Source organism: Pristis pectinata, chromosome X (genome assembly GCF_009764475.1).
Source record: "Pristis pectinata isolate sPriPec2 chromosome X, sPriPec2.1.pri, whole genome shotgun sequence".
NCBI classification, from domain to species: domain Eukaryota; kingdom Metazoa; phylum Chordata; class Chondrichthyes; order Rhinopristiformes; family Pristidae; genus Pristis; species Pristis pectinata.
The window spans coordinates 2,843,819-2,859,821 of record NC_067450.1 but is presented as its reverse complement, the minus strand read 5'-3'; the positions used below and the strand labels follow the sequence as shown (position 1 = coordinate 2,859,821).

Sequence of the window (16,003 nt, the reverse complement as noted above, 5' to 3'; positions counted from 1 at the left end):
TTCCAGATACTTAATCCAGGATGATCTCCTCCAAGCAGGAAGCCTCTCCCATTGGCACAGGAAGCTTGGATGTTACTTGGAGTCCTCTCAAATCTATAATGGCCAGGCAGTCATTTCAATCGGTGCCACAGATGGAAAGTCAGGGCTAATTCTAGGTGCCCATGGATAGGTTACTGCTGGCACTGCTCCAGCTGCCAGCACGACCCATTGTTTGTGGACAGTCTCTTCAGCCAATTGGAATGGTTTGCCCTTCAAAAATGCATTGCAGGGCTATTATGAAGAGCCAGATAGGTTTGTGCCCAAGGACCTGGTTTGAAAGTGAGTCTTGTATGAACATTAAGTTAGAGCAAGCACTTCCTCCCACCTCACACACACTTTCAGCCACAATCAAAGAAGCGATGCTCCCCAGATTTACAGCACCTACACGGTCGCTATAACTGGTTCTAACATTTAATCAGCAAACAAAATCTGTTCACAGGCTTATTATAACATGGTGAATTGAATGAATCAACCCAACCTCTAACCCCCTAGCAAGCTACAAGCTCATTTGCCTGGTGTCTGCACAGAACTAAAAATGCCCTTTTAAAAGCTTTGACAGAACCATGCTTGCTGCAAAAGGCAAAACAAGAGTAGCCAACAGCAGCACCATGATAGGCCAAATGGCCACTTTCTGTGTGATTCAGACCAAATCTCAACAGCATTCAAAGCCGACTGAAGGACCAGAGTTGGCAATTAAAATTCATCATCACCTGCAGTCTGCCACTAGCCACACCTGGTCAAGGCCTGTCTCAATGACAGCAACAACATTTATATATTGCCTTCAACATAGTAGCACATCCTGTGTGGCATCAGAGGAGTATCAGCAAAATTTGACACTGAGCCAAAAAGGAGACATTTGGAGGATCAAAAACTTGGTTGAAGGGAGGTTTAAAAGAATGCCTGAGAGGAGAGGAGCAGAGGGAACTCCAGGCTCAAGCCACCAAAGGCAGAGCAACAGGAATTGGGGGATGATCAAAAGGTCAGAAATGGAGGAGCTCAGAGATTTGAGACAAGGGCTGGAGGAGATTACCAAGATATTGAGGGGCAAAACCATGGTGGGATCTGAAAATAAGAGTGAGAATTGTAAATGAAAAATAAAAATTGCAGATGCTGGAAATTGGAAATAAAAACAAAGTGCTGGAAACACCCAGTAGGTCAGGCAGCATCTGTGGAAAGAGAAACAGTTAAAATTTCAGGTCAAAGTCCCTTCAGAATAATGGAGAATAGCTGGTGATGCTTTATTAAACAAAATAACCTAGAGTGACAAGCAGCATTCTATGTGGGTTCTCTTTTGTGGAGAAAACTAGATTGAGAGGTGACCTAATGGTGTTTTTTTTTAAAACAATGGAAGGTTTTAAGGGTGGATACAAAGAGAACACATCTACTTGTGGAAACTAAAGAGTAGTGAGAATGTAGCACTTGCACCCACAGAGTGATTGAAGTGAATTTAACAAGCATGTGAGTGAGAAGGAATAGAGGGTCACACTGATGGATTTGAATGGTAAATAACCTCAGAGACAGAATGCCAAAGATCTTCAAACTGTGTAAAGAAGTTTCTCCACATCTCAATCCTAAGCAGCCACTCCCTTATCTTTAGACTCTGTCTCCTGGTTTAAGACTCTCCAATGAGATTACCTCTCATTTTTCTGAACTCCAATGAGCTTGCGCCAATCTTACTCACTTTCTCCTCATGGGCAATTCCCCTATCCTAGGAACCAATCCAGTGAATTAATGCTGCTCCAACTCCAAGGCAATTATGTCCGTCCTTTAGATACAGAGACTGCACATACTACTCCACTGTGGTCTCAGCAAAGTCTTGTGCAACCTTGGCAAACTTCCTTGCTCTTCTGGACCCATCCCCTCTTGCAATAAAGGTGAATGCACCATTTGCCTCCTAATCTCTCTCTGCACCTCCATTTACTTCCGACATCTCGTGAACCACCTTAGCCATCAGCTCACTTGGCATGCCGATAAAGCCTAATAATGTTCACTCTTTCTGGGCTCACTGAGGATTAACAAGCCAATGACCTGGACCATGTTAGGGTCAGTGAGGGCCAAAATGGTCACCAGCAGCGAATGTCAAGGGCAGTCGACATCCAGGTTCCCACTGGATGCAATGGCAACTTCGGGCCTCTTTGGATCTCCTGAAGAGGAGAGAATTCAAAATTTGAATCGCTGCAAAGGAGCCCAGAATATGTGACGTTGTTTCCCGCTGGCCAGAATGTCTGGAACCAGTGGCTACAATACGAGGGATAAGGGCCTGGCCATTTAGCTTTGAGAAGAGAAATCCCTTTCAGAAATCTTTGGAATTCTCTCCCCCAGTGGATAATTAGCCACCAAGCACATGCAAGGCAGGATTGAGTGGACACTCAGAATTGAGGGATCCAGCAGGAAAGTGGACAACATTGAGGATCAGCCTGATCTCATCAAGTAATGAATCAGTCTTGAGAGCCTTGCCCTGCTCCGATTTTATATTCTTAATTCTGGAGAAGCCCAGTAATTCCATGGCAGAAATGTAACGCAAGGAAAGACTACAAGTGTTAGTACAACCAAATGGATTTTTATCCTGCTGGTGTTTAGGTGAACATGGGTGTTAAACAACATGCATCGACCAACTCCATCCCACCTACTCAGTTAGGGTTTTACTTTAAATCTGCACTATATTCTTAAGTATTTATAATTTACTCCCACAGCATCAGGCATGTTAAAAGTCACACAAAAGGTTTGCACAAAAGAAAAGCCGATTTGCTCTCCTGGAGTTGCATAAAAGTCATTCCTTTTGGCCAGAAACTTTGACCTTACCTGGCATTTGATTCCTGCTTTGCTACAGGGGCACACCTCGGGATCACAGTAAAACCTACAGTCACACCCGCATTCCTCCCTGGATGAGCGAATGGCCCGTAGCTCGTGCTTTTCCTCCGTATCAATCCTGTTGACGCCCGATGCACGTAACAAAGCTCTTCGCCTTTTTGTGGGTAGTGGTTGTAAAAAGAAATAGTCATCTACCTCAATACTGTCCACATCAATGTCATCATCGGAAACGTCATCAATGGTGAGTACATTGGCCTCCTCCGACTCAACCGTACCGTTCTTGGTCAACTGTTAGGGAAAAGATTAGAGTGGTTTAAGTCCAGACGTCTGTGGTGCAAGTACCAAGACCTACGCAAGAATATAAGTAGCAGGAGGCGGCCAGATAGCCCCTTGATGCTGCTGTGCTATTTACTGAGATCATGGGTGACCTTGTACTTCGCTGCCACCCGATTTCCCCCAATTCCGTCCAAAGGATATGGCAGTTTCGGCCTCGAATGTACTTGACGATTGAGCCCCCACAGCCCTCTTCGGGTGGGAGTGAATCCCAGAGGTTCACAACCTCCTGTGTGAAGGAATTTCCCCTCAATGTAGCTCTAACTGGGCAGTTCCTCAATCCCAACCCCTAGGTCTGGACTCTTCAGAGTGGCACCAACCCTGCTATTTGGCATTATTACACCTTGGTGCAATACCTGCACCATCCCTTTTCTGCCAACTCTGGCTGGTGGCATCCCTGGAGGCTTTGTAACATGGCTCTTTCCTGCAATTGCCCTGCCCTCGCACTCTGATTGGTTGCTTAACACGCCCATTCTCACAGTCATGCCTTCCCAATTGAAAAGTTAGACTCATTAGCCAACATGAAGAGCATTACTGACTGATTTTTTGATGAACATTAAGATTTATTAAAAAAAATATGGCTTAGTTTTTCCCTGGATTGGCCTGGAGACGAATCTTTAATTCTGGACAGTCCAGAATAATCCTTGAGGGTTGCCCCTCTTGTGGACTGCCCAGTGAATTCATAGTGCATGTTATGGTGCCCATTATCAACTAACTGCAGGTGCCCATAAGAACCATGGTGCTTCAAACTGGGTTCTCAGCCACAGGACCCTGGCACGAAAGCTCCTCCCAATAACAGAACTATTTTCAAGGAGAGGGTTTTGACAGCTTTTGGTCTAGTCTGCCGGACAGAACTTGTATCTTTGGTAGAAGGATAACAAAATGGTGGCAGCTGAGTAATCTCCTCGAGCAATGCCGTCCCTCCACAATTTTTGTATCATCACTTGATGTGGGGAAGGGGAAGGCAGGAGGAACATTAATCAACATCACCTAGTGCTCCAGGGATGCCCACATTGCACCGGGAGGGATCTGTGCAAATCAAAGTCTGAGATTATCTCCTCCTCACGCCACAGCCCTAACATTTCCTTTGTTTAGGATAGAAAGCAGGAATGCAAGGCGAGGTTATAATGTTTATTACAAAATGCTTATAAAACAAAACTTTCTCCGAGGAAAAAAAGTACATGAAGGTAGTAAAAGAGGTTTATTCAATGTCTCCATAAAATGTTGAATAACCATTTCAGTGATATCCAGTGAAAAGTGCGCATGAACTTTCAGTCAGGTTGGTAAAGTAGTCACTGTTTTGCCATCGTCAGCCTAATCACTAAACGGGGCCACGGTCTGCAGGAAGAAAACCAATAGAAAAAGACAATTACTCAAACGACGATGCAATGCTGTAACCTTTGACTAAAGACTGTTTTAGTGGACCCCCCAGTTTGTACAAGCAATTCATAATGTAGCGACTAAAGAGCTCAGTCACCCGAGATAGGCTTCTCAAGAGCAGTTAAAATATTGCAATGCCAGGAGCGTGGACTAACACTGTTCACAGTCTTGCTTGTAGGGTCGAGGGGAATATGTGACACGAATTGTGCCAGTAAGCAGCCAAAAAAGAGCATCCATTTTGAAGCAACATCACAAGGTAACAAAGGGCAGTCCATGCCCAGCTGCACTGAACTTACAAACACACCTGCTCAATAGTGAATTGGCAGCGTGCAGTGGGTTAAGTGCAAGTAGCAAGAGCTTGTGTTAAATAATAGAAACAGCTTTTACTGTTTATTCAGTTTGCTTGGGTCTTCATCATGGAGAGACTGTAGTGAGAATGCAAGCTATTTTTCACGGCCCATCAGTTACCATGATGTGTCAATCCATAATTATCCCTTACATCACTCAGATTGTGAACTGAGCATTTATTGAGGCTTTTTAAAAAAAAATAAACACGGGGTTAAACCCACGCAATCTCAACTGAATGGGTCAGTTCCCCATTTCCACTGCTGGGGCAGGGGAGGGATGTGGAGTAGATCCTTTTGACCTGTGGTTTCATTTGAGAATAAAGGATTTGGGAGCTTGAGTCTGCTCAGCCCACACTCCCAGTTTACATTATATAACCCCAATTCCAGCTGCTTTATCTGAGGCCCATTTCTAAGACCAGTATCATGAGCCATTGTCCCTTCCTCGAAAGTATCACCTCCTCTGTTCACTACCAACTATTGAGGTTTACTTCTTCAATGTTCTGGACATCTCCTTGGGTTTTCATTCATTGTCCAGGATCTGGGTGTCACTGGCAAGGCCAGCATTTATTGCCCATCCCCAATTGCCCTTGAGAAGGTAGTGGTGAACCACCTTCTTGAACCACTGCAGTCCTTCTGGTGAAGGTGCTCCCACAGCACTGTTGGGGAGGAAGTTCCAGGACTCAGACCCCGTGACAATGAAGGACCAGCAATACATTTCCCAGTCTGGATGGTATGCAACTTGGAGGGAGAAACCTTCAGATGGTGGTACATCATCTGCTGCCCTCAACCTAGGGATAGTCAGCACGGCCTGTCCCACAAATTTGAGTTTTTTGAGGAACTGACAAAGATGAATGATGAGGGTAGAGCAGTGGATGTCATCTAGAGGGACTTCACTAAAGCATTTGTCAAGGTCTCCCATGGTAGGCTGGTCCAGAAGATTAAGGCACATGGGAAACATGATGAGTTAGTAAATCGGATCCAAAATTGGCTTGGTCATCGAAGTGGTGGTGGGGGGGAGGGGTGTTTTTCTGATTGGACATCTGTGACCAGTGGTGTTCTGCAACGATCAGTGCTAGGACCTCTGTTTATGAATATACATTAATGATTTGGATGAAAAAGTATGTGGTCTGATTAGTAAGTTTGCAGATGACACAAAAATTGGTGGAGTTATGGATAGTGAGGAAGGTTGTCAAAGGATATAGCAGGATATAGATCAGGTGGAAATTTGGGTGGAGAAATGACAGATGGAGTTTAATCTGGACAAGTGGGAGGTGTTGCATTTTGGCAGGTTCAATGTAAGAGGAAAGTATACAGTAAATGGCAGGACCCTTGGGAGCATTGATGTACAGAGGGATCTTGGGTGCAAGTCCATAGCTCCCTGAAACTGGCAAGACAGGTGGATCTGGTGGTAAAGGAGGCATATGCATGCTTGCCTTCACTGGTCAAGGCACTGAGTATAAAAGTTGCAAGTCATGTTGCAGCTGTATAACACTTCGGTTAGGCCACATTTGGAGTATTGTGCACTGTTCTGGTCACCACACTATAAGAAGGATGTGGAAGCTTTGGAGAGGGCACTGAAAGGGTTCACCAGGATGTTGCCTGGATTGAAGTGCATCAGCCATGAGGGTGGACAAACTTGGACTGTTTTTTCTGGAGCATCGGAAGCTGAGGGGCAAACCTGATAGAAGTTTATAAAGTTACGAGAGGCATAGATAGGGTAGTCAGTCTTTTTCCAAGGGTATGAATGTCAAATACGAGAGGATATAGGTTTTAAGGTGAGGGGGGGAAGTTTAAAAGGAGATTTAAGAAACAAGTTTTGATTTTATACAGAGTGGTGGGTGCCTGGAATGCACTGCCAGGAAGGTGGTGGAAGCAGATACAACAGCAATGTTTAAGAAGCATTTAGATAGACACATGAATGGGCAGGGAATGGAGGGATACAGACCACGTGCAGGCAGATGGGATTAGTTTAGATTGGTATCATGGTTGGCACCGACATGGGCTGAAGGGTCTGTTCCTGTGCTGTACCGTTGTACGTTCACATATTTCCATGCACTCAAGGGTAGAGATCATGGCTTGGGAGGTGCTGTCCGAGTAGCCTAGGCCACTTATTGCAATGGATTTTGCAGACAGTACACACTGTAGCCACTGTATAGTGGAGGGAATGAACATTTAGGATGGTGGAAGGGGTACCAGTCAAGTGAGCTGCTTTGTCCTGGCTCAGTCCCAATGCTCTGCTTGGAACTTGCTTAAAGCCAGCACGTCCTGAATTACATACATTCCAAATGTGGCTTCATCAGTGACCCATTCCACCCTGAACTTACTTTAGCAACCAATCAAGTGTCCTTGGGATTTACCCCAGGACTGCACTTGATATCAGATTGCACTTTTAAAAACACAAAGTGGAGCCTGGTCAGGACACATCATGTTTTGACAGGTCTCACTGCTTACAAAATTTATCAGAAACATTAATAACTAAAGCCACAGCAACAAGAGCTGACCCGCCTCTCAGCATGCTGGCAATCCAAGACAGCCTTGAGCATCCTCCCCGAGAGACAATAACAAGGTGTTACAGTGACTTGGCCATGAAACTCCAGATTTGGATGACATTCTTTTATCAGTTCCATCAGAGAGAAAAATAAAGTTGATGACATAGTGATGGGGGAAATACAAATACCAAAGGCATAACATTTGTCTACAAGAACACTCTGTGGAAGATACTGGTTTCTGATGCAATTCGGTTTATTCTGCTCTAGTTTCTAAAACACACATGGCCACTGAGTTTTAATGTGCATTTGTGGAATCTTATTGAAAGCTACTTGCTTGTTATCATTTTATAACCAGAATTGTTTTTCTCCATATGCGTAACTGAAAATCTATATTTTCAGTTATAGATTTCCTTGCATTTCACCCATGCAAGGAAATCTACAAATAAAAATATGCAAGAGTTGTGTTTTTTTAAATTATAAAATCACACAATTATGCTCTGCAGATCTGAGCTCCACAGGTCAAGGCTGTAATAGTGGACTGAGAATGTGCACAAAATGTCCAAATGCTATCCACTCTCCACACCCAAGTGTAAGCACGTAACTGAGGGAGGTTGAATTTATGACATTAAAAGCAACTTTGAGTTCCTTTCACACCCTTTTTTAAACAATACATTTTTTTCTTTTCAAGAACACTGGAAGAACAGAGTGGCACTTCACATCGAACCACAATTATCCCCATAAACCATCCACAGGAGGGGGTGCACTTGCTCCAATTCAACTGCCACTCTTGTTCCTCCTTCAGGTTTGTCGATGTTTTCTGGGGTGAAGGGGTTGTCTTATGAGGAGCAATTGAGCAGATAAGACCTGTGCTCATTGGAATTTAAGAGAATGAAGTGATCTCATTCAAATGTTTCTGCAAGGGTGGATACTGAGAGGATGTTTCCCCTCGCAGAGGAACTCAGAACTAGGGAGGCATAATAAGGGGTCATCCATTTAAGACAGAGACAAGGAGGAACTCTTTGCACAGAGGGTTGTGAATCTTTGGAATTCTCTCCTCTGGATATATTCACTGAATATATTCAAGGGCCAAGAGAGGCAGATTTTTGGACCTTCAGGCAGTCAAGGAAGTGGAGCTGAGGCAGAGATCATTTCAGCCATGATCTTATTTAATGGTGGGGTTGGCTCAAAGGGCTAAGTGGCCTATTCCTGCTCCTATTTCTTAGGTTATTTCTCAGTTAAAGCTGGCTCTCGTCCTCTTAGTTCATCCCAGTGCGTTGCTCCCAGTTTCACCTTGGTGCTCCACTGGACCTTCCTCATCCCTTTTCCACGAGGTGTTAAACAAAGGAGCCTATCCTCCTGTCCCTCGGGTTTACACAAAAGATTCCCATGGCTATTATTCTGAAGAGGATCTGGAAGTTACTTCCCTTGGCTTTCTCCTGTGGGAATGGAGGGAAATTACTACAATTGGAGTCACTCACAGGTCAGGTGGTGAACCAGGACTGAACAGAGTAAAACATCACTAACTCTGCTTGAAAAGCTGTGCAGACATTCAACAACTCCAAGTAATCCTGCAAGACCAAGTTTGCGACGCCTCACAAGGAGCTTCTCATTTGAGCAGCCATTTTTAAAAAAAAGGCACACTGAGCACACACCAAGAAGCAGTGTGAGACTAAGCCATTGCAATGTAACAATGTGTTAATACACCCAGCTCCTCCAATTATTACACAAAGCAATCAACCCAGATGATCATCACCATGTTCCATCTGCTGCATGCAATTGTAACACTCTGTTCAGTACACGAAGCAATACTACTGAATAGAACAGACAGGTCTTCAAACAATTATGGGCAGACAAAGGTGGGGCAGCGGGTGGCCCAGTTCTCAATGAAAAATGTCCAAATAGCCTCCTGTTTAATACTCATTCTGAGCTTGCAGCCTGATTATAATCACAGTACTCAGTGTCCTAAAATCATTTATACTTTACTGGTGAAAATCAACTATGGAATCAGAAGAGGGAGCAAGGTAACAGGGGTCCAGCAACATCTATTCACACCTTCCTCCACCGACTAGGATTGAATACAGCTCCCATCACTTCAAAACTGTACACCGGTCAAATAGTCCTAGAGAAGATGCTGGCAGCATGCAGCAGGCGTCATCAGAAGGCAGGGTTGAGGGCTGTGGTGCCCTTTTTGGGAGCATGTGCAACTCACCCTAGGCTGAATCTCTGAAGTTCATTCCTAGCAAAGGACTGCAGATGAATGTACTCAGCAGACTAACCTGCAATAAGCGATTGAGGGGTCAGTTCATTCATAGCAACACACCTTCCACAAGTAGAATTCTACACACATTTATCCAGCACACTACCATTTGTCCTGTGGATCAGTGGGCAACACTCTCACATCAGAGTCAGGAGATCCTGGGATTCAAGTCCTGTTCCAGAAACTTGAATACAAAAAATAAGGCCGACGCTGCAATGCAGTGCCAAGGGAGTGTCGCCCTGCTGGAAGCACAGTGCTAAGGGAACGCCACTGTTGGGTATTGCACTCTTTTTTGATGAGGTAAAACCATAGCCCAGTGTCTTCATCACCACCTCTCAATGTGGGTATAAAATTTCCTTTGGAACTATTTTGCAGATGACAGAGTCCTGGAGACAATTTTTATCCTTCAATCAGCATTGCTAAAGCAGTTATCAGGCTAGTATTACAAAACTGTGTGGGGGCTTGCTGTACACTGTTTCCTGCATCTTAACTGTGACTGCACTACAAAAATACTTCACTAACAGAAGCTCTGCACATTCCAGTATGGTGGAAAATCCTTTAAAGAAAGCAATTTTTTTCCACCTAACTGATCTGATCACAAAGACCAATTTCAGCCCTACTTCAACCACCAAGCCCGTCATATGTTCCAGTGCCTCATTCTCCAACCAGTAGCATTTTTCATCCTTCAATGCATCAACACATCTAGTGTTTTTCTGATGCAAGCAAAACAGCCGAGGTTTTGCAAAGTAGAGCTGCCAGAACAATGGCACTCTTCATCCGAGGCCATTTCCTTGGCACAGTGCGAGCTGGGACCGTTAATCCCAACTGAGCCCAGCTCTCTCCAAATAGGAAGGCTTGGGCTGGTGGAAATTTAAAGCACTTGCATTCAATTTAAAACCAGTTTGAGCATCAAATATTCACAATGGATGGTGCAGAGGTTTCATGCTACTTGGACATTAATGAGCATCTGCCAAAGGAACCTTCTGAGTCATTTAAGCAAGTCAGAACTGATCCTTATAATGAATCTTTATGTCACTTCAAAAGCAGTAACATGTTACTCCAGCAGAATTTATATTGGAGAAAATGTAGGGAGACAGAGAGAACCTCTCCACAACCCCGACAGCTAAACATTTGGACAAGCCATAAACAGGATAGACCTTTACCTTCATTTTGCGCACATTGAGTTTCTCCTCCTTCAGGTGGTCACGGAGCATTTGCCGGTGAAGATGTTCCTGCTCCTGAGCAAACTCGCACAGCGTGTACCTGCGGATGCAGTTGTGGCGCCTGGCCATACCCAGTGAACTGCCACCCTGGCTGGGCACACTGGTGAAGCCCTGGCGGCGGGTGAAGTAGTAGACTGTGACCTGGTCGAAGCGAACATTCTTGGCCCTCAGCCGCTTCTGCTTCTTCAGGATCGAGGTTGCTGAAACAGAGGGCAGAGAGGTCATCAGTCACTACACTGGGGACACAGTGAGGGAGCAGATGCAGACGTTGTTACAGGAGTGACACTCAAAGGTTATGCGCTGAGATTCACCGGGAGGGCACTTGCTGCAGTTCAATCTGTCCATTTCCGAAGATCCCTTGTTTCCTCCATAACAACAGTGACTATTCAAAAGAAAAAGTACCTCATTGGCCACAAAGCACCTGCAGCCTCAAATTGCACATCTAAGTGGGAAACCTGGGCTAATGGAAATTAAGAGTACTAACACCAACACTTACTGAGCACTATGGCACAGCTGGTAGAGCTACTGCCTCTCAGTGCTGGAAATCCAAGTTTGATACTGACCACCGGGTGCTGTCTGTGTGAAGTTTGCATGTTCTCCCCTGTGACCGCTAGGGTCTCCCCGGGTGCTCTGGTTTCTCCCACATTCCAAAGGCGTACAGGTTAGTAGGTTAATTTAACCACTGTAAATTGTCCCTAGGGTGTGGGTGAGGGGTAGAATTTGGGCAGGGGGGTAGAAAGGAGGAGCTGATAACGTGGAGAGGTAAAAACTGGAATTAATGTAGCATTACTGCAAATATGTGGTTGATGGTCAGCATGGATTCAGTGGGCCAAAGGGCCCATTTCCATACTGCATCAATGTGACTTTCACAGCATCTTACTGCATAGAAGACCATTCAACCCCTTGTGCATTTTCTAGCTTTAAGGATCTATCCAATTGGACACATCCCCTGCTCTTTCTCCATAGCCCTGCAATTTTCCCCTACAATACTAAGTGGGAAAGCCCTCAGCTGCAGAGTCAGAGAGCCAGGTGAGCTTTCAAAGCTTTGCCATGATATCACTCCTGAAGGTTACAGGTGGATTTGACTGCAAGGAGAACCCAGGTGAGTTGTCATTCAGAGCCCAGCACCCTTACAATTCACCTTGGTGGAACAGGAGAAAGGCTTTTTAGTCCAATCATGAACTCAAAGGTCAGTGTCTGAACAGCTATTTCTTCAGGGTCCATCAATCATCTGAAGCATTGGTGGAAGGATTACATCAAAATAAAGCAGCTTGTCCCTTTGTGAGAAACAGACGGCGTCTGGGTGAAAGGAAATCAGCTGTGAAATGTGGTTGAAGTTGAACAGAACCTTTCACTGAGACAGGAAGAACGGGTTTTTGGGAGCAGTTTCCAATTTTCAGGAAACAAACATCACCTCAGCAGTTTTGTAAAGCCCGTTAATTTGATCTCTGCAGATGAATGTTGCTCACGAAGCCCATTGTGAAGACCACTTTGTTCCAGCCCAGCTGGTGAAAAGAATGCAAGCTCTTTGCAAGAGAAGATTTGTCCCCCTGCGCCTTCAATTCAAACATTTCTGTTGCCCCTTCCCGACCCCGAGTCACTCATCTGTGCTGCAAGGTCGCTGCAAATTCTTTGCCACCAGCTTCTGTTTGAGTCAAGTAACGTACAGAGCCTAATGAGAAAGCCCACTGACCTCACAAACACAACACCATGCACTGGCCCTGGATGGAAACTGCCAAGTCTTAAATTTTAAAATAAAAGCTCGATACACACTTAATTTTTGGGGTTAATGCTAAGTAGGCAATATCGCATTGGATGCCTATTATGTGACAGGCTTGATTTTCAGCTTGACAGTGAATGGAATGCAGCTTTGGCAGGAACGTAACAAGCTACAGCCACAAAACTAACAAGATACACCTCAGTGCCATAGCCCCTCTTCCCAACATCCCTATTCCAAAAGCATCTCCTTTTCTGTGCTTAGCGAGGAAAACTCAACCTGGTGAGCAGAAAACCATTATTTCAGGAATGTGACAGTCAAAATTAGTTTATGCCAAAACAGCAAGACCAGTTCCTAGCAAATCAGCAGCACCACAACTCCCCCTCCAACAATTTTCTTTCCTAGATAAACATCAGTGGTCAATTTACTGAGAGACTATTTGAGAGAATGAGGGAAGTGGGGAAGCTGGCAGGAGAAATTTCTTGACACTGAAGACTTGGAGCTTGGAAACAATTGTCACATGGAAAGTCAAGGCAGCAACTGTTGATAGAAAGTTAGATAATTTGAAATAGATGAGGTAAAGGGCAATGGGAAGAAAGCTTAAAATGGTGTAAGCTTATGGTCAGCACAGCTCATAATGGGCTGAAAGGCCTCCTTTGCCATGATAAATGAAGGCTGCCCCAGTTTGGTCAGCTGCTGCCATTGATAAAACACTCAAAAGAAAAACAATATTCACAGGATTGACTAAAAACTAGGCCACAGCATGAACTTCCTGCATTTAATTTTGTAACAGCCAAGCAGCATGTCCCAGTACTTGGAAAATAGTAAACATTCACTTCACTAATTTTCTTATAGCCCTGTATTCCACCCCCCCCCCCCCCATTTCATCTTAAGAAGGCTTAAAAGACAAAATACAGGCAAGAATAAACACAGCCAATGATATTTTGAGACCCCGTTATTTGGCTTCTGTTAATTATTTAACAGAGAGAATAGTTAATCCCAAGGAACGGGCAATTAGCTCCTTGCATATCAGTCCTCACAGGAGAGTCAAACACAGGGGAAGAGCAAGCACTCGCAAGCTTTAAAACCAACATACATCTGTGAAAGGGCCAACAGCCCCTGCTGACTTTTAACATCCTCCTGCAGTGAACAGGGTTGGTATCACACATCCCAATCAGATAGGTTTACAGCAGCCCTACCTGTCAGTTGCCAAGTCGTGCTCACTCCCTCTCTCTGTATGGAAAGAAAGACTTCCACCACGGAGTGATGTGCTTCTATTTTTCCTTATTTGACAATTTTCTTCTTTTTGAAAACTAAGGCAAACATTCCAGCGAGGTCATCAAATAGGCTCAACATTGCAAAAGAACAACCGTTTTTGTTGAAAAACGTTTTTTTGGGAAAAATTGAATAAGTAGAAATTCACAGTCACTAGGGTTTGACTTTATTTTCTATTCCCACAAGCACACACGTGTACACACTCTTGGAAATGCAAAGTGTGGCATCAACATTTAATGCACATTTCCCACCCCCCTCTGAGAGTCCTGCCTCCAGCTTTGGTGCCTCACAGTTACTCAGCCAAGAAACCAGATGGGTTATGAGTGCAAGCAAGCAGGGGGAGGTAACTCAATACCATCCTCACCAGATGCCCATTGCAGTAGGATATCCAACAGCAGTAGGATGCCCTGTTGTAGCATCCAGGGGTCCAGAGTCCATTTAAGACACTGCAGGAATACCAACATTAAAAACGTAAGAAATAGAAGCAGAGCTCTACTCCACTATTTGACTAGATCATGGCTGATCGTCCAGTTCAGGACCTGTTCCCATCTTCTCCCCATACCCCTTGATCCCTTTAGTATCAAGAAATAAATCTACTTGCTTCTTGAACATATTTACTGACTTGCTCCACTGCCTTCTGTGGTAGAGAATTCCACAGGTTCACCAGCCTCTGGGTGGAGAAACTTCTTCTAATCTCAGTTTTAAATGGCATAATTCATATCTTGAAATTGTGACCTTGGCATTGAGAACATCTTCTCCGTATCTAGTCTGGATCATCCTGCTTGAAGGCTTTGCTCTTCTGATATCCTCTCTCATTTTTCTAAACTCCAGTTAATATATGCCGAACTAACCCAATCTCTCTCACGTCAGTCCCGCCATCCCAGAAATCAGTCTGGTGAACCTTCGCTGAACACCCTCCAATATCAAGAACACCCTTCCTCAGCTAAGGAGACAAAAAAAATGCACACACAACTCTAGATGTGGTCTCACTAAGGCCCTGTACTGCTGCATCAAGGCATCCTTGCAAGATGATGAGAGTCCAGGAGCAATCAAGGCCAACATACTATTTGCCTTCCTCACTGTTTGTTACAGCTAAACATTTGATTTCAGCCACCACTGTACAAGGAATCCCAGGTCTCAGTGCACCTTCCCTTTTCTCAATCTATCACCATTCAGATAATAATGTCTTTCTGCTTTTAAGAGCAGAATAGATAACCTCACATTTGTCCACGTAAAGCTGCATCTACCATGCATTTGCCCACTCAGCCAACTTGTCTAAATCACATTGGAGCTTCTTTGCATCGTCCTTATGGCTTGCACTCCACCCCCTCCAGTTGTGTCATCTGCCAACTTAAGCTTTGTTACACTTAGTTCCCTCATCCAAATCATTGATATATTGTGAATACCTGGGACCCATGCACCAATCCCTGTAGCAAAACCATTAACCACTGCCTGTCATCTGTAAAAAGACTCAATCATTCCTACCCGACATTCCCTGTCTTGTCAACCAATTCTCAATCCATGCCAGTATATTACCCACAACCACACCTGCTTTAATTTTGCAATACACTGTGGAACCTTATCAAAAGCCTTCTTTAAGGCCAAATCCATCATATCCACTGGTCTTCCCTTACCTATTGTATTCAAAACATCCTCAAAAAAATCTCTAGTAGATACGTTAAGAATGATTTCCCTTTCATCAACTCATGCTGACTTTGCCCAATACCATCCACGTGTTCTGTTATTGTCTCTTTTATAAGATTGCAGCATTTTCCCCACTACTGATATTAAGCTTAGTGGTCTGCAATTCCCTGTTTTTCCCCTTCCTTTTTTTTTATTATATAGTGGTGTTACATTTGCCACCCTCCCAACCTGTAGGAACAGTTTCGGGGTTCAATGAATGCCAATGCATCCACTCTTTCCAGGGCCGCCTCTTCTAGTATTCTAGGATGTAAATCATCAGGCCCTGGGGATTAGTCAGCCTTTAGCCCCATTCATTTCTCTTGCACTATTTCTTTACTGATTGTGATTTCCCTCGGTTCCTCCCTCTCTAGACCCTTGGCTCTCTAACATATCTGGGAGGATGTTTGTATTCTCCTCTGTGAAGACAGAACCAAAAATGTGTTTAATTG

At 44.4% G+C, this 16,003-nt stretch overlaps 1 protein-coding gene across 2 annotated transcripts in view; it reads right to left on the bottom strand.

Moving 5' to 3' along the window:
- Nucleotides 1–16,003, bottom strand: part of LOC127566965 (cysteine/serine-rich nuclear protein 2-like) — a 46,169-nt gene that overhangs the window by 2,888 nt on the left and 27,278 nt on the right. Inside the window, exons 3-4 of one of the 2 annotated variants that reach the window (XM_052009528.1) lie at nt 10,820–11,079; nt 2,842–3,138 (exon numbers count right to left, since the gene is read on the bottom strand). In XM_052009528.1, the coding sequence (XP_051865488.1) occupies nt 2,842–3,138; nt 10,820–11,079 (557 nt within the window). The remainder of the gene's footprint in view (nt 1–2,841; nt 3,139–10,819; nt 11,080–16,003) is intronic. The other variant, XM_052009529.1, reaches the window with a different exon arrangement.